Source organism: Callithrix jacchus, chromosome 7 (assembly GCF_049354715.1).
Source record: "Callithrix jacchus isolate 240 chromosome 7, calJac240_pri, whole genome shotgun sequence".
Lineage (NCBI taxonomy): Eukaryota > Metazoa > Chordata > Mammalia > Primates > Cebidae > Callithrix > Callithrix jacchus.
The window spans coordinates 150,845,180-150,864,022 of record NC_133508.1 but is presented as its reverse complement, the minus strand read 5'-3'; the positions used below and the strand labels follow the sequence as shown (position 1 = coordinate 150,864,022).

General features: G+C 40.4%; 1 protein-coding gene and 1 non-coding gene across 3 annotated transcripts in view; one reads left to right on the top strand and one right to left on the bottom strand.

Moving 5' to 3' along the window:
* The window catches only part of SLC16A1 (solute carrier family 16 member 1), a 37,734-nt gene extending 22,049 nt beyond the window's left edge, over positions 1-15,685 (top strand). For both annotated transcript variants that reach the window (XM_035252491.3, XM_035252492.3), the window contains exons 2-5: positions 1,740-2,000; positions 8,879-9,022; positions 11,341-12,207; positions 13,862-15,685. In XM_035252491.3, the coding sequence (XP_035108382.1) occupies positions 1,784-2,000; positions 8,879-9,022; positions 11,341-12,207; positions 13,862-14,136 (1,503 nt within the window). In that variant the 5' untranslated portion in view covers positions 1,740-1,783 and the 3' untranslated portion in view covers positions 14,137-15,685. The remainder of the gene's footprint in view (positions 1-1,739; positions 2,001-8,878; positions 9,023-11,340; positions 12,208-13,861) is intronic.
* LOC118143373 (U6 spliceosomal RNA) lies at positions 10,237-10,343 on the bottom strand. The gene has a single exon (XR_004727600.1). It is a non-coding gene; the product is annotated as a U6 spliceosomal RNA (small nuclear RNA).
* Positions 15,686-18,843: the final 3,158 nt, after the last annotated feature.

Here is an 18,843-nt window from a genome sequence, read left to right as displayed (position 1 = left end):
CAAAGCTATTAGATAAAAGGAAACTTTTCAGATCGTTCCCCAGCCTGTTAAGTGAAAATTTTGTGTGTTCAGAATTGTCTTATTTTTGTAAATGGGTACCAGGCACTCACTTCCTGGTACTTAAGTCAGCCTTAAATAAGAGAATGTAAAAATAAACTAAGTATGGAAGAATACATTTTAGAAAAGGTAAAAAACTTACGAAGGTTACTAACCTAAAGTGCTTGTGGGTTATGTGTTATGTGAATTTTGCAAGCAGGTTGTAGTTAAGTCAAATGGGGCATTTAGTTATCTATAGTAATTTAAGGAATTATGATGTTAATGGATTTATTGAAAAGGATTTATTTCAATTATGATTTAAGTGGTGAGAAACTATTTTCCTTTAAGCTACAAAAAATTAAGGGTAATACTATGATTCTAATACTTTTTCTGATAGTCTGTAAAATAAGAATGTCTACTAGACAAGTAACATTAAAAAAAAACAATTCATTTACTTGAGAGCTAGTTGTAAAGTTCTGAAGGAGAAAAACACTTTTTTTCTCTTACACAGTCAAACCTCAACACATCACAGAACACTACTTAACCAGATGTGTGGGGTTTTTTTCCCCTGCATATGCCAAGCAATTCTGTAGGATAGGTCAACTTGGTGTCCCATAATTCCATTCAATTTTGACTTCAACTACCTGGAGTTAAATACCAGGTTAAGGGCTCAGTTGCACAAGACTGGGCCTTCACCTCACATACCAATCATACATTAGTAGTAGGTTGTCACCTGTACTTGTGACTGACCAGCTATAAATCCAGTTACCACTACCATCTCCTTGGGTTTAATTTGCTAGAAAGGCTCACAGAACTCAGGGAAACACGTATGTTTGCCAGTTTATTATAAAGGATACATATGAACAGCCAGATGAAGAAGTACATAGGACAAGGTCTGGAAGGGTCCCCAGGTCCAGGAGCGTTTTCCCCTGTGGAGTTGGGGTATGCTGTCCTCCCTGCACATGGAGGCACTGACCAACCCAGAAGTTCATCGGGTCTTGTTTACCTATTGATTGATTGAGACAGGTTCTTGCTCTTTCGTCCAGGCCACAGTGCAGTGGTGCAATCACAGCTCACTGCAGCCACTACCTATGTTGCCCAGGCTGGTCTCAAACTCCTGGGTCCAAGTGATCCTTCTGCCTCAGCCTCCTGAGTAGCTAGGACTACAGGCATGCTCTGCCATACCTAGATTTAAAAAAAATTTCCTGGCCAGACACAGTGGCTCACACTTGTAATCCCAGCACTTTGGGAGCCTGAGGTGGCCAGATCATGAGGTCAGGAGTTCGAGACCAGCCTGGCCAACATGGGAAAACCTCGCCCCTCCAAAAAAAAAAAAAAAAAAATTAGCCAGGCATGGTGGTGGGCACCTGTAATCCCAGCTACTTGGGAGGCTAAGGCAGGGAGAATTGCTTTAACCTGGGAGGCAGAGGTTGCAGGGAGCTGAGATCAGACCACTGCACTCCAGCCCAAGCAATCAATGTGAGACTCCATCTCAAAAAAAAAAATTTTTTTTTCTTAGACTCAGGCTCTGTGTGGCCCAGGCATCGTGAACTCCTGGCCTCAAATGATTCTCCTGCCTTAACCTCCCAAATAGCTGAGATTACAGGCATGATCGGTCACATCTGGCTATATTTCTTATTTCACGAAAGAGTTTTGTAGGTGTACCTTATGTTGACATAGTATTTTAATTTTATATCTTTCAGATATTTGGATTTGACCTTCATTTTGCAATTTATCTACACTCGAAATGCCACCAGCAGTTGGAGGTCCAGTTGGATACACTCCCCCAGATGGAGGCTGGGGCTGGGCAGTGGTAGTTGGAGCTTTCATTTCCATTGGCTTCTCTTACGCATTTCCCAAATCTATTACTGTCTTCTTCAAAGAGATTGAAAGTCTATTCCATGCTACCAGCAGCCAAGTGTCATGGATCTCCTCCATAATGTTGGCTGTCATGTATGGTGGAGGTAAGTACCCATAAGGCCTACTCTTTTAATTTTCATGAAGCAGCCAGAGTCTGTGTATTAGGTAACTTAAAAAAAAAAGAAAAAACTTATTCCGTGAGATGCTTTGAAATGTTATTTCTTGAAGTTTGGTGTTTAGAATCATGTTTTTCATTCCTGATAACAACAACTCTTGCTATAGTATACTATAGTATTTCAAAACAGAAATGAGAAATTGTGAGGGACCCTGGTTTGCTTCAACTGAAGTATCACTGAGCTTAAAAGACCGTTATAAAAATGATGTATGCACAACTGTTTTTGTTGGTGCTGTTGTCTCTGCTAGACTCTTGAAATGTAAACAGATAGAGATCTGAAAAACTGATGTTGGGAGAATCAAAATAAATCAGACTAGCCTGAATGGCATGGTTCAAAGTCTCAGGTAAAATCTTTATATGATGTTGGAATTAACTGACTACAACCTCCTCCGTATTACTTGTGATGTTATGTTATGAGTCCTAAAAGTATGTCAGCTGCATCCTAAACTTAAGTTTTATCATTTCCTTCTCTTTTGTTTTCTTTGGCATATTGTAAAGGAAATGTAGAGAGTGAGTTGCTTACTTAACATGATTTAAAATACTGTTTCTAGCCAATATAAGGATTCTAGGTTTCAGCTATAAATAACTTAGCCTTAGGCTGCTAAGGTACTGGCAGATTCAACCAATATTTATCAAGTTCTAGGAATATATTCAGCACTGGGCTAGGTATTGTGAGTGACAGAAAACACCGATCCCTTCCTTTGAGAAGTTTATAATCCTTTTGAGACAATATGTGATCACGAAACAGGAATAAGCAGTTAAAATAATAATTTCATTAAACCTATAATTAAATTGTACAGAAGAAACAGGTAACTGGCTGCCATGGAGAGAGAGAAACTGGGTGGCTGGGAACAGGAGTAGTAAGGCTTATGTTTTCACTGTTTTTTGTTTTTGGTTTTGGGTGTTTTGAGACGGAGTGTCTCACTCTGTCGGCAGGCTGGAGTGCAATGGTGCGATTTCAGTTCTGCAACCTCTGCCTCCCAGGTTCAAGGATTCCTCCGCCTCAGCCTCCCAAGTAGCTGGGACTACAGGCACGTGCCACCACGCCCAGCTAATTTTTGTATTTTTAGTAGAGACGGGGTGGGGGTGTCTCCCCATGTTGACTAGGATGGTCTTGATCTCTTGACCTCATGATCCGCCTGCCTCAGCCTCCCAAAGTGCTGGGATTACAGGTGTGAGCCACGGCACCCAGTCATTTTTCCACTGTTTATCTTTTTGTGCCTTTTACATTTTAAACATTGGCCTATTTTGTCTATTAAATTAAAGGACCTAACTGCTAAATTGTAGTTTTTTTTTTTATGTATAAGTTCAGAGAAATCAAAAGGTACTTTGGGCATTAGCTTCTGAGAGCCAATAATTTTGCAGGTTTAGAACTCCATTCTGTCAGGATTATAATCAGGTTTTGACTATGATGGCTTGAAGAAATTGGTATAAACATTATACAGAGGTACTCCAGGTGTCAGTGTGTTCTTAAGTTGACTACAAACTTCTGTAGTAGCACAGAAGTTTACATGTTGCACTTCTGTGCTACCAGAGAGCTAGAGAGCCACTTGTGTTTTGCATCAAAAGTATGATGTCAGTTTAATTAATTGCACATGACCCTTTTCTTTGAGGAAACAGTTCCTTCTTTGTCCTTACTCAATTAGTGAGATAACTAGCACATTTTTTTGAGTTTATAATAGGCCTGTAAACCTTACTCCTTTCTATTTTTAATGATAGCTAATTAGGGCCATCCTTCCTGAAATAACACTAAAGGACAAAATGCCTATCAGGAGCCTTCTTGCAGAATTTTTACTAAATAGGTTATTTTGTTTTGTTTGACTTCTAAGTAGTGTATCCCCTAATAGTTTTCATCACTGTTAGACAACTGTCATAATCCTTTAACTTGTCCACTTGGACCACATCTGAACACTAATGTGTTTTGAGAAATGGTTGGTTTTGTTTTCTTTTTTAGTGCTTTGGGTCAGAGATATACAGTGGTGGTTGTTAAAGTATATTTTGCGGGAAGAGATCTTGGCTACCTACTTTTGGTTTGTTTTTCCGTTTTTTTAAACCCGAAAGTATAAATTTACATATTTTTAGTTCCACAATGGTCATCTTAACACTTGTGGTTTGGAATTTTAAATATTTCAAAAACTTAAACTTCTATCACACAGAGTCAACAGTGTGGTGATATCGTGATAGCGATCTTTGTTTGTTTGTTTTTTCCTCAGACAGGGTTTCTCACTCTCACCCAGGCTGGAGTGCAGTGCCAGAATCACTGCCAACTGTGACCTCAGCCTCCCTGGGCTCAGGCAATCGATTCTCCCACCTCACCTTGCCAAGTAGCTGGGACTACAGGCTCGCACCACCACACCCGGCTAATTTTTGTATTTTGTACTTTTTTATAGAGCTGGAGTATTGCAATGTTGCCCAGGCTGATCTTGAACTCCTGGGCTCAAACAATCTGCCCACCTTGGCCTCTCAAAGAGCTGGGATGAGTCACCATGCCTGTCCTGGTACTTTCCTTTGTAATTCTGACTGTACAAAATCTTATGACTAACTTAAACTTTTTTTTTTCTTTTTGAAACAGAGTCTCACTCTGTCGACCAGTTGGACTGCAGTGGCATGATCTCTGCTCACTGCAACTTCCACCTCCTTGGTTCAAGCAATTCTCCTCAGCCTCCCAAGTAGCTGGGACTACAGGCGCGCACCACTACGCCCACCTAATTTTTGTATTTTTAATAGAGACTGTGTTTCACTATGTTGGCCAGGCTGGTCTCAAACCCCTGACCTCAGGTGATCCACCTGCCCCAGCCTCCCAAAGTGCTGGGATTACAGGTGTGAGCCACTGCACCTGGCCTAAAAATATTTTATAAGTATTCTTTCAGTATGCAATTCTTTCATCTTACACAAGCTATAAATTCAAATTATTTTCTTTCTTTTCGAGACAGAGTATTGCCCAGGCTGAGTACAATGGTACAATCTCTGCTCATTGCAACCTCTGCCACCTGTGCTCAAGCAATCCCCCTACCTCAGCTTCTGAGTAGCTAGGACTACTGGTGTGTACCACCACACCTGGCTAACTTGTTTATTTTTTGTAGAGATGGGGTTTTGTCACGTTGCCGAGGCTGGTTTCAAACTCCTCTACGCAATCGATCTGCCTTGCCTTGGCCTCCCAAAGTGCTAGGATTATAGATGTGAGCAACAATGCCTGGCTCAAATTATTTTCAAATTAGCTGTGATCTAGTATTTTCATGAATTGATTGTCTTAGTCTGTCCGGGCTGCTGTAGCAAAGTACCTTTGGCTGGATAATTTATAAACAATAGAAATGTATTGCTCACAGTGGAGGCTGGGAAGCCCAGGATCAAAGTGCCAGCAAACTAGATAACTAGTGCTGGTGTCTTCTGACTGTGTCCTCATGTGACAGAGGGGAAGACAAACTCCCTCAGTCCACTTTTTATAAGGCACTGACAGCATGCAAATTCTGGGGGGTTAGCAACATTCAGACCATAGCAAGAACTTAGAAGGTAGCAGTAAAAATTGCTTTAAGCACATCTTGGGTTAAGCCTGAAATCTCTCCTGTCAGCCAGTTTTTGTTGTTGTTTTTTTTTTGAGACAGAGCCTCACTCTTGCCCAGGCTGGAGTACGGTGGCGTGATCTTGGCTCACTGCAACCTCAGCCTCCTGAGTAGCTGGAATTATAGGTGCCCACCACCACAGCTGATTAATTTTTGTGTTTTTAGTAGAGATGGGGTTTTGCCATGTTGGCCAGGCTTTTCTTGAACTCCTGACCTCAGGTGATCCGCCCACCTCAGCCTCCCAAAGTGCTGGGATTACAGGTGTGAGCCATTGGGCCCGGCCGAGGCTGCCTGTTCTTTATCTAGCACCTTAGAGAGACTTGGTCCTCTGAAACACATGAATTATCAAAAGCTTTAATTCCCTGGGCAACCTCTAGAGGAAAAGAAAAAAGGAAAAAAAAAGCTTTAATTTCTTTTTAATATGCTTATCATATGTATATATACAGACATGCCTCCGTATCTATATGGGTGGAGATAGAAAGAGAGCACCCTCTGTGTCATGTGAAAGCATAAATAAGCATGTTCAGTATTAGTATCGTGATCACTGCCAATATTTATTGAGGACCTACTAAACACTTCACATGTTAGTTAATTTTTTATTCTTTTAACAATCCTATAAGGTAGTTTAATAATAACCTCTGAGAAACAAAGACAATAATATGGTGGAACCATAACTTAAAATAGGATGCCCTGGGGCTACAGCCTATCATTTTAATATTAGTATACTCTACCACAACTCTGAATAGTAATACTAAACTATAAATAACTGAAGAATTTTTCATAGTATTTATGGAACTAGAATAGGCCAATATGTGATTATTAGCATATTCTGAATATGTATATTCAATATGTAATTTTAGAAATACACTCTAGGTTTGGATACCACTTTCTTGTAATTAAGATTTCTGAATTTGGAAAAGGCAGATTACAAATCATACCTGTTTATAGCAAGTAAGAAGAGAAAGCCAGGCACGGTGGCTCACACCTGTAATTCCAGCACTTTGGGAGGCCTAGGCAGGTGGATCACCTGAGCCCAGAATTACAAGACCAGCCTGGGCAACATGGTAAAACCCTGTCTCTATAAAAAGTACAAAAACTGGCTGGCACAGTGGCTCACACATGTAATTCCAGCACTTTGGGAGGCCAACGTGGGTGGATCATGAAGTCAGGAGTTTGAGACCAGCTTGGCCAATGTGGTGAAACCTCACCTCTACTAAAAATGCAAAGATTAGCCAGGTTTAGTGGCACGTGCCTGTTGTCCCAGCTACTTGGGAGGCTGAGGCAGAAGAATCACTTGAACCCAGAAGGCGGAGGTTGTAGTGAGCCGAGATCGGGTGACAGAGCAAAACTCCGTCTCAAAAAAAAAAGAAAATACAAAAATTAACCCAGCACGGTGGCATGCTCCCTGAAGTTTCAGCTACTTGGGAGGCTGGGCAGGCAGATTGGATTGAGGGCACAGTGAGCCGTGGTCATAACACTGCCCTCTAGCCTGGGTGACAGAACAAGACCTTGATTCAAATTTAAATTAAAAAAAAAAAAGAAGAGGCCACTTAACATTTGATTTCTCTTTTCAAAAACTGATACATGGGTAGGGCATGGTGGCTGATGCCTATAATCCCAGCACTTTTGGAGGCAGAGGTGGCAGGATTACTTGAGCCCAGGAGGTTGAGGCTACAGTGAGCTGTGATTGCACCACTGCACTCTAACCACAGAGGGAGACTGGTCACAAAAAACAAACAAAAAACTGATACATGAAATGCATAAAATATCTTCTTGTTTCTTATCATGCTTTCATTAGGTTCCTTTTCTTACATATAAGAAATGCTGATTTTTATGTGCATGTAGTTAGCTAAGGAAATTTACACTGGTTTTCTTTGATAATACTCTATTTTCTATTCTCTTGAGTTGTTACACCCAAGGTTATGTTGACTGTTATCTGATTTAATCTTATCTGCAAGTATTTTTTTCACAGTTGTACTACCATGAAACTTAATATAGGCATAGAACCAAGTAATTCTGAAAGATATATTTGAGGTGATTGTTTTTGTTTTTTGAGACAGCCTCATTCTGTTGCCCAGGCTGGAGTGGCACAATCTTGGCTCACTGCAACCTCTGCCTCCTGGGTTCAAGTGATTCTTCTGCCTCAGCCTGCTGAGTAGCTAGGACTATAGGCATGCACCACTACACCTGGTTTAGTATCTGAATTTAGATGTAACTAGAAACTAGAAACTTTCTCTTTTTAATCAAATGACCTAAGCAAAACTACTTAAACATGGAAAAAATGATCATGCATTCTTGTCTTTTGTTTTTTTTCTTTTTAATAGAGATGGGGTTTCACCGTGTTGCCCAGGCTGGTCTCAAACTCCTGAGCAGGCAGTCCACCCGCCTTGGCCTCCCAAAGTGCTGAGATTACAGGTGTGAGCCACCTTGGCCGGCCACATTTTTGTCTTTTTTCTTTAAAAAAAAAAAAAAATACAACACAAACCACATTTATGATAATATACAAGTCTAAAACCTATTTAGATGTGTTTATACATCTCCTGTCACTACCTGTGTGAAATTTAAAACAGAGAATACTTTCTACATAGGTGTTTTGGGTTTTTTTTGTTTTTTGAGACAGAGTCTCACTCTGTCACCCAGGCTGGAGTGCGGTGGTGTGATCTTGGCTTACTGAAACCTCCACCTCCCAGGTTCAAGCCATTCTCCTGCCTCAGCCTCCCAAGTAGCTAGGATTACCAGAATGCGCCACCGTGCCCAGCTAATTTTTGTATTTTTAGTAGAGACGAGGTTTCACTATATTGGCCAGACTAGTCTTGAACTCCTGATCTCGTGTGATCCACCTGCCTCAGCCTCCCAAAGAGTTGGGATTATAGGTGTGAGCCACTGTTCCTGGCCATTTTCTATATATATATTCATCATATCCAGATACATCAAAAACCTTGTCAACATCCATTGGCAAGATGTTTTCAGCCTGCCCTGCCTTAAAAGAGAAAGATTAAGGATAACTTTGGGTCTTTTATATTTTAACATAATTGCATCTGGTATTTTTAGATGTAGAACTTGCACAATTTATTATGTTTTCTAGCATCTTTATTTTAGTACATATGACTCAGAAATAATTATAGACAACAATATTATCATTGCTGCTTGTTTATTTTGGTGGATTTGTCATTCATTGTCATTCATACGTGTGTAGATGCGAGGGAGCACTTTCCTTTATATTACTATATTTTTGGTTGTCTTTTAGGTCCTATCAGCAGTATCCTGGTGAATAAATATGGAAGTCGTATAGTTATAATTATTGGTGGCTGCTTGTCAGGCTGTGGCTTGATTGCGGCTTCTTTTTGTAACACCGTAGAGGAACTGTACTTCTGTATTGGAGTTGTTGGAGGTGAGTTACTACTGATTCATTTCAAGCATTAATTTATTGCTGGCTATTTTGTATTTTTATCTGCATTCATATTTCAGGTCTCTGGAGTGAAATTCTTTTCTTACAGAAGTTACTTGATTATCATTTTGAAGAACTACAGATAAGAGTACTAGAAAAACAAACTTCTAGTACATATTTCTGAGGGTTAGAGGATACACTTGATAACATTTAAAAAATCACTAAATTGGCTAAGCACAGTGGATTATGCTTGTAATCCTAGCACTTTGGGAGGCCAGGCAGGTGGACCACTTGAGGCCCAGAGTTCAAGATCAGCCTGGCAACATGGTGAAACCATCTCTATTAAAAATAAAAAATTTCCCAGGCATGGTGGTGGGCACCTATAATCCCCAGCTACTCATGAGGATGAGACAGGAGAAAGAATTGCTTGAACCCAAGAGGCAGAGGTTGCAGTGAATTGAGATCACACCACTGCACTCCAGCCTGGGCGACAAAGCAAGAAAAAAAAAAAAAAAGTAAATTAAGATAATGAACCATTGATGAACTTAATGAATAAAAGTTACCCATAACCTCACAGTCCAAACAATATCACTATTAACATTTCTGTGTATATCCTTTCATGTGTTTTTCTATGCACAGATGCACCTTTTTTAAGAGCAAAAAAGGATCAAATTATGAATATTTTATAACCAGGGTTTTTTGCACTTAACAATATATTGGCCAGATGAGGTGGCTCACACCTGTAATCTCAACACTCTGGGAGGCCGAGGCAGGCGGATCACCTGAGGCCAAGTGTAGTGGTAGGCACCTGTAATTCCAGCTACTCAGGAGGCTGAGGCAGAATCGCTGAAACCTGGGAGGCGGAGATTGCAGTGAGCTGAGAGTGCACCATCACACTCCAGGCTGGGTGACAGAGTGAGACTCTGTCTCAAAAACAAAGCAAAACATATATATATATAAAATGAACATCTTTCCATGTCGTTATCTTACATTAAATGTTTCTATATATTTCAACTCTGTTCCTGGACTTGTTGTAGTGTTTCTGCACTTGCACTGATCAGTGTTTACTGATTCCTGAAACAGGGCCACACTGTTCTAATGATTATAGTTTTATAAAGCCATTTAAAAATTTATTCTGGTTGGTCCCACTTTTTCCTCTGCACCACCAAAAATTTCCTAGTAGCTCTGTATGTGTTCTCTAAGTATCTTTTTTTTTTTTTAATATGGAATGCTTCACGAATTTGCGTGCCATCGTTGCACAGGGGCCATGCTAATCTTCTCAGTATCGTTCCACTTTTCATATATGTGCTGCCAAAGTGAGCATGCTAAGTATCTTTTAGAATCATTTTACCTTAATCTGAACAATAAAATTCACCCACATTTTCATTGGATTGCATTAAATTAGTATATTCATTTCAGGAACCTTGACATCTTAATAATGTTGTGTTTTATTTTCCCAAAACTTTGTGTGTATTTTAAATTCTCTGATCTCTTAGGAAAGTTTCATGATTTGAGCATTAGAAAGTGCCTGTTTTTAAGTTTTTGGTGCTATAGTGAAAGGGATCATTTTGCATTCTATGCTCTTGCTTGCTTTTTTGTGTTTGGGACAGGTTCTTGTGCTTTAACCCAGGCTGGAGTGCTGTTATATGATCATAGCTCACTGTAGCCTCAAACTCCTAGGTTCAAGTGATACTCCAGCTGCAGCTGCCCAGGTAGCTAGGACTACAGGCACACACTGCCACACCGGGCTGATTTTTGAATTACTTTTTTAGAGACGGGTCTTGCTATATTGCCCAGGTTGGTCTTGAACTTTTGGCCTTAATCAGTCCTCCCTCCTTGGCGTCCCAAAGCACTGGGATTATAGATATGAACCACTGCAATTTCTAGTGTAAATTTGTTTTATCTCTACTGTAGACTTAATGATCTTATATGGTTATAATAATCCTTCAGGTGATTTTGTTAGATTTGACAAAATAGACAATTTTCACCTTCAAATAATAAAAACAACAATAATAAAAATCGCATGTATTGGGTGTTTACTACATGCTGGGCACTGTACTAAGTATTTAACAAATCTTTTCTTCGTCACAGCAATGCCCTGTGCCCGTTTTACATATTAGGAAGCAGTCATAGGAGGAGGGTATCATGTCTGAGATTATGCAGCCAGTAAGCACTGATGGTGAGATTTGAACCCATGTCTGTTTTAGAACTCATGTTAAACCACTACACAACATGTCCTCTAGTAGTGAGGATTTTTATCTCCTATGCTTTCCATTATTTATACCTCTTATTACGTATTTATTTATTTTTCCTTTTCACAGGTCTTGGGCTTGCCTTCAACTTGAATCCAGCTCTGACCATGATTGGGAAGTATTTCTACAAGAAGCGACCGTTAGCCAACGGACTGGCCATGGCAGGCAGCCCTGTGTTCCTCTCTACCCTGGCCCCCCTCAATGAGGTTTTCTTCAGTCTCTTTGGCTGGAGAGGAAGCTTTCTGATTCTTGGGGGCTTACTACTAAACTGCTGTGTAGCTGGAGCCCTCATGCGACCAATCGGACCCAAGCCAACCAAGGCAGGGAAAGATAAGCCTAAAGAATCCCACCAGAAAGCTGGAAAATCTGATGCAAAAAAAGAACAGGGTGATACAAATACAGATCTCATTGGAGGATACCCCAAAAAGGAGAAACGATCCGTCTTCCAAACAATTAATCAGTTCATGGACTTAACCCTATTCACCCACAGAGGCTTTTTGCTATACCTCTCTGGAAATGTGATCATGTTTTTTGGACTCTTTGCACCTTTGGTCTATCTTAATAGTTATGGGAAGAGTCAGCATTATTCTAGAGAGCAGTCTGCCTTCCTTCTTCCCGTTCTGGCTTTTGTTGACATGGTAGCCAGACCATCTATGGGACTTTTAGCAAACACAAAGCTAGTAAGACCTCGAATTCAGTATTTCTTTGCAGCTTCCATTGTTGCAAATGGAGTGTGTCATATGCTAGCACCTTTATCCACGACCTATGTTGGATTGTGTGTCTATGCGGGATTCTTTGGATTTGCCTTTGGGTGGCTCAGCTCCGTATTGTTTGAAACACTGATGGACCTTGTCGGACCCCAGAGGTTCTCCAGCGCTGTGGGATTGGTGACCATTGTGGAATGCTGTCCTGTCCTCCTGGGGCCACCACTTTTAGGTATAGTATGTCTCCTTACTAATGCTGCTCTGTTATAAAACAAGCACTTAAGATGGGAAAGCTGACAGAAAGCAAACATTAGTGAGCTATTTGAGTAAGAGCAAGTCTTTCTCATTTCTGTACCCTTGGTGCTGGCACAATGCTTGGCACAGCGTAAGTGCTCAAATACAAAATCTAATTAAATTAAACCATCAAGCCAAAAGGTGGATCAGATATTGTTAGAATTGTCAGTGTTTTTTCCTTTTTTTGAGACAGTGTCTCGCTCTGTCGCCCAGGCTAGAGTGCAGTGGCACAATTTCAGCTCACTGCAATCTCAGCCTCCCCCAGTAGCTGAAATTACAGGTGTGTGACACCATGCCTGGCCGATGTTTATGTTTTTAGTAGAGATGGGTTTTGCTATGTTGCCCAGGCTGATCTCTAACTCCTGACCTCAGATGATCACTCACCTTGGCCTCCCAAAGTACTGGGATTACAGGCATGAGCCACCACACCCAGCCCATGAATTTTGGAAAAACACACAAAAAGCAAGGGAAAAAAAATGTTTATTTCAGTAGCAGTAGTATAATAATAACTGCCATGTAAGCTCACAGTGTACCAGAGACTGTCCTTATCGTTTTGTATATCCATGGATGTTATCTACTCTGCTCGCCCTTATCTTCAAGGCCTAGCTGAGCCCATGCCTGATATATGATAAAGGTTCAATGAATATTGCTGAATGAATGATGCCCTGAATTAGAAAGCCATATGGAATCATATTTCAATTGGTTGTATTAAGTCCTGTTTAAGTGTAAAGTAGGATTTTCCCAGAGATAGCAGTTCAATGAGATGCTAATAAATTTTACAATAAAAGTTTCATGACCAAAATAAAATTTGGAAACATTAAGTTAAATAGGGTTCTTTACTCCCAGACCTCACAAAGCCTTTATGAGAAAATAATACACCATTTACCAATTCCTTTGACCTTTGAAACAGTAGAGCAGTATCCTTGTAGCACATGCTTAAGGGTGCAGACTTCAGTCAGGCTTTCTAGGTTTAAAGCCAAGTCATTTCACTTATTAGTTTTGTGACCATGGACAAATTAGCTAACGTATCTAATTTAGTTTTTAAATCTGTCCGATGAGGCTGATAGTAGAATCTGCCTGTTATAAGGATTAAGCACTTAGAATGGCTATAAGTTTTAGCACTGGACAGGTGTTCACAGGAATAGTCTGGGCAATGCTAAGAGAAAGAGCCTTGGCCTGGCTAAATGGAACAGTCTGGGCAATGCTAAGAGAAAGAGCCTTGGCCTGGCTAGATGGATCAGCACTACGGCATTGGACAAGACTCGGAAGCCTCTTAGCAGCAGTTATTTCTACAGTGTATTAACAGAATTGACTCTAGGTGATCCCTGTGTCTCTGCCAGTTCCAGTTTGCCGAGAGTTAACTATTTTCAAGTTACTAAAAATAACGAAATATGCAAAGGCCACTTAAAAGCAATGAGATATAAACAGAGGATCAGAAAATGTTTAACAATTCCTTATACTAATTTATCATTTTGGGTTTCTTTAAAAATTGGATTGACGTCTTTCTGAATGGATCCTTAAGCTTTGCTTGGGCAGGGGGGAAACGTGTTTACTCTTAGAAACATAACTTTTTTGTTGTTTTACATGTTTAGGTAAGCTCAATGACAAATATGGAGACTACAAATACACATACTGGGCATGTGGCGTAGTCCTGATTATTGCAGGTATCTATCTCTTCATTGGCATGTCCATCAATTACCGACTTTTGGCAAAAGAACGGAAAGCAGAAAATGAGAAAAAGAAAAGTAAAGAGGAAGAGACCAGCATAGATGTTTCTGAGAAGCCAAAGGAAGTTACCAAAGTAGCAGAATCTCCGAGCCAGAAAGGCACAGAAGGAGGCCCCAAGGAGGAGGAAAGTCCAGTCTGAATCCACGAAGCTGAAGGGTAAATGGAACAGTTCATGACCCAGGACATAGGAAAATATTCTACTGGCCTGTAATCTACCAGTGGTGCTCAATGCAAATAGTGGACATTTGTGTGGAAATCATACCAGTTGTTGATTTATGGGATTTTTGTTTCACTCCTTACCAACAGCCTGAATTTAAAATGCCATACGCTTTGAGGAGGGAGTGGTTGGTGGCAAAGGATGCGGGAAAGAAGTAGGTTTCGTTGTGTTTTGTTTTGTTTTGTTTTAGTCTTAGCTTTTAACAGTGTCATAAAGATTATAGTATGTGCCTTAAGTTTTAGTCTTTAGAGAGCCTTAACTTCTTAAACCATTTTTGCTGAATTCATCTATTTTGAGTGTTGTGTTAAAAGGAAAAGTAACAACTAACTTGTTTGAGGCAAATCTAAAATTTAATCTTGCTTCGTTGTTATATGTAATATATTTCAGACATTTTCACTGGAAGATTTATGAACAGAAATATTGGTTGAAAGTTAGAGATTTTATAAAATGCTGACAAAAATATTTTTCTAGCATCAGTAGATTTTTGGCGTATGTTTCTGCTAGCTATATATTTAGGAATTCAAAGCATAAAACTTTGGAAACATCTTGGCTGTTATAGACACGGTCTACCTGTCAACCCCTCTCAGGTACCTTTTCTTAGGATGCTTATTAGAAGCCAAGTAAAGTGCTTAAAGATCATTTTCATTAAATTAGCTACTTTTTCTCCCCTGTTCAAAGATGCATTTTGAGTGGTTATAGATCATTGTTCTTTTTGACATCACCTGGTATTATTTTTCTCACTGGAAAAGTTAGTATTAAAATCTACAGAACTACATATTTGTGCCTCCGTGGTAAATACAACACATCTAATTAAATGTAGACAGATATTTCAGACATCAGCTGAATTCACTTAGGTTTTTCCAAAACCTCAGTTAAACTGTGAGACTATTGGAATTTTTCTTTTCCTGGAGTTTTCCTGCTTTGATTCACAGTGGTCCCATTTATACCTGCTTCTAGCTTAGAGCTGTGTGTGAGATAGGTGTGTGTGTGTTTGGTGTTGGGTTTTTTTTCTTTTCTTTGCTTTTTTATATTTGCAAATTTAAAAGGGCCAGAAAAATTTGGTACCAGGCAAACCAATAAAGATAAAATTGGGAGAGAAGTTGCTAAGTGTGCTTAGTTTTAATAAGTGATTCCTTCTCTTTTTTCAGAGAAGGCCTTAAAGAAAATTGTTACGCTTAGAATTATTGGCTGCATTCTTACTCTCCACACAAACCTAAAAATTTTGTGACCCTTTTCATTTACTTGAAAAGCAGAGAAATGGGTTTGGTATAAGGATAAAGAGGGAAGATGGACCAGAATGAAAACTGTAAATATTTTTTTAACCTTATACCACTTAAATCGAAGCAGAAAGATATATTCAATGAATTATATTCAATGCAGTTAAAATACCACTGTAATTGACAGAGTAAAAGTATAGATACAAAACCTTGTGTAAGAGGCTGACTTTTCCAAATAAACTTTTTTTAAGAAAGATTTTTCCTTCCAAATGTCTATTTTCTTGAGGAAAATATTGCTGTGTCTTCATTTTCATTACCAGGTTTCACTTCGGGCCTTGTTAAATTGATTGAATTAAATCATCCAGCTTATGGACCTTGATATTTATATATATGATTGGTTTTAATTTGGATTCCTCCTTTCCTCTTCTTTGCTGTAATGCAAGGAGAAGGGGAATTTTAAAACCATCTTATTTGAACTGAGAGCATCCAGAGCAGTTAATCTTAAGGAAACAATGAAAAACTCCCTTTGTATGGGGCATCATGGAAAATAGAGGAAGAGTGTTAGAGGAGAAAACTCCTGCTGAGAGTATTGGCAGGCTTGGCCCCAGTCTGGACACTGTCATTTTCTTTGGATCCGACCTCTGTGTACCTCTCTTCCCTTCTATAAAAATGAGGATTATGTTTGTGAGGGAATAAGGAATGTAAGTAAAGGAAATCTAAAAAATAAAAGTAAAGCAAGTGTAAAGAATCATTTTCCTTCATCATTATTGCTGCAGTTATATCCACACAGCACTCTCTGTTTAATCTCTGTTCCATAGTTAACTCGTTAGTGGAGTGAGGGTTTGTGATGCAGATTAACCATCACTTATCAGAAGGGTTCTGAAGTTGCTGTATTCGGAAGCAAAAGTTAATACGGCCTGTAATCCCAGCACTTTGGGAGGCCAAGGTGGGTGGATCATTGAGGTCAGGGGTTCGAGACCCACTCGGCCAATATGATGAAACCCCATCTCTACTAAAAATACAAAAATTACACGGGCATGGTGGTGCATGCCTATAGTCCCAGCTACTCGGGAGGCCAAGGCAGGAGAATCACTTGGACCCAGGAGAAAGAGGTTGCAGTGAGCCAAGTTAACTGCATTCCAGCCTGGGTGAAAGAACAAGACCCCATCTCAAAAAAAAAAAAAAAAAAAGTTAGTACCAGGCATTCCTCATTTTATTGGGCTTCAGAGATACTGCTTTTTAAAACTTTTTTTTTTTAAGTTTACTAATTTGGTTTTGGTACCATTTTTCAAACAGCGTGTGCTCACTTTTTAGCATTTTTTAGCAATAAAACATTTTTAAATTAAGGAATATATATGAGTATTTTTCAACCACACCTGTAATCCCAACACTTTGGGAAGCCAAGGTGGGCAGATGGCTTGAGGTCAGGAGTTTAAGACCAACCTGGCCAAAATGGCGATACCCATCTCTACTAAAAATGCAAAAAGTAGCCAGGCATGATGGCAGGCCTCTGTAATCCCAGCTACTTGAGACGCTGAGACAGGAGCATTGCTGGAACCCAGGAGGCGGAGGTTGCGGTGAGCCGAGATTGTGCTGCACTCCAGCGTGGGTGACAGAGCGAGACTCCGTCTCAAAAAAGGGTATCTTTAGACATAATACTATTGCACACTTAATAAACCACTGTATATTTCCTCCTAACTAGGAATCATCTGAGCATCTCTGTTGCAGGTCAACACTGGAAGCACCTGGGCTTTCTGGTCTAGTGTGTTGTCCTTTACTCCATTTGCAGACTGACTGCACTTGATGTTTTATTTCAGTTAACATGGTTCCAGTGGCTGCTTTGGGAAAATAGATGGATACATAAAGCACCTGCTTATCTTTTCCTTTCTCTGTCACACACTCTCTGCAACACCGAGAATAGAGACAATCATTGGATTTTGGTTGCACGTTTGTATGAAAAACCTAAACATCTGGGTTTTACCTTCCCTGGGAAATGGTTCAGAGAATAGTAAGTGTAATTATCAGTGCAGGTATGCCCCTCACCGCCATCCCCTCACACACACTTTTGCTTAGATGAGGAAAGGACGGCCGGGTGCAGTGGCACACACCTGTAATCCCAGCACTTTGCGGGGCTGAGGTGGGCTGATCACGAGGTCAAGAGATCAAGACTATCCTGGCCAATGCTGGTGAAACTGTCTCTATTAAAAATACAAAAATTATCTGGGTGTGGTGGCACGTGCCTTTAATCCCAGCTACTTGGGAGGCTGAGGCTGGAGAATCACTTGAACCCGGGAGGCAGAGGTTAAAGTGAGCCGAAATGGCACCATTGCATTCCAACCTAGGTGACAGAGCAAGACTGCAATTCAAAAAAAAAAACAGGGCCAGGTGCGGTGGCTCACGCCTGTAATCCCAACACTTTGGGAGGCCGAAGCAGGTGGATCACGAGGTCAAGAGATGGAGACCATCCTGGTCAACATGGTGAAACCCCGTCTCTACTAAAAATACAAAAAATTAACTGGGCATGGTGATGCGTGCCTGTAATCCCAGCTACTCAGGAAGCTGAGGCAGGAGAATTGCCTGAACTCAGGAGGCAGAGGTTGCGGTGAGCCAAGATTGCGCCATTGCACTCCAGCCTGGGTAACGAGAGGGAAACTCCGTCTCAAAAAAAAGAAAAAGAAAAACAACAAAAACCATGTTGCAAACGTGAACATTTACTATTAGCCTTTTCTCATCTTTTTTTTGATTTTCTCAAGACAAAGTCTTACTCTGTTGCTCAGGCTGGAGTGCAGTGGTGCAATCTTGGCTCACTGCAACCTCCACCTCCTGGGTTCAAGTGATTCTCGTGCCTTAGCCTCCCGAGTAGCTGGGATTACAGGCGCCTGCCACCATACCTGGCTAATTTTTGTATTTTTAGTAGAGACAGCGTTTCACCTTGTTGACCATTCTGGTCTCGATCGCCTGACCTTGTGATCTGCCCGCCTCAGCCTCCCAAAGTGCTGGGATTACAGGCATGAGCTACATCACCTGGCCAACATGGTTTGTTTTAATAATCACATCAGGCACTGCTTGGAAGACGTGATGAAAGAGGTTAATGATAGACTTGTGTAACTGTGACCATTCTTTCAGCACATGATGGGAAATGACAACCCAAGCTTGCCTGGCTGGCCTAAATGAGCAATCGAGCCAAGTTGCTTCAGACTTTAAAAGAATCTGTGCGGGGAGGGGTGGCAGTTCACATACATCACTACCTAAAATGTGTTCTAGCTTAGGGTTTTAGATTCAGTCATCTTTTTTTCCTCCCTGGGCCACTGTGGCAAAGTCATTCAAATGTGAGCAGTTGGAAGCAGTAGGGCATAGAATATCTTTCTCCTCAGCTGAAAAGCATCAGTGTATTTACTCTTTGCTTTTACTC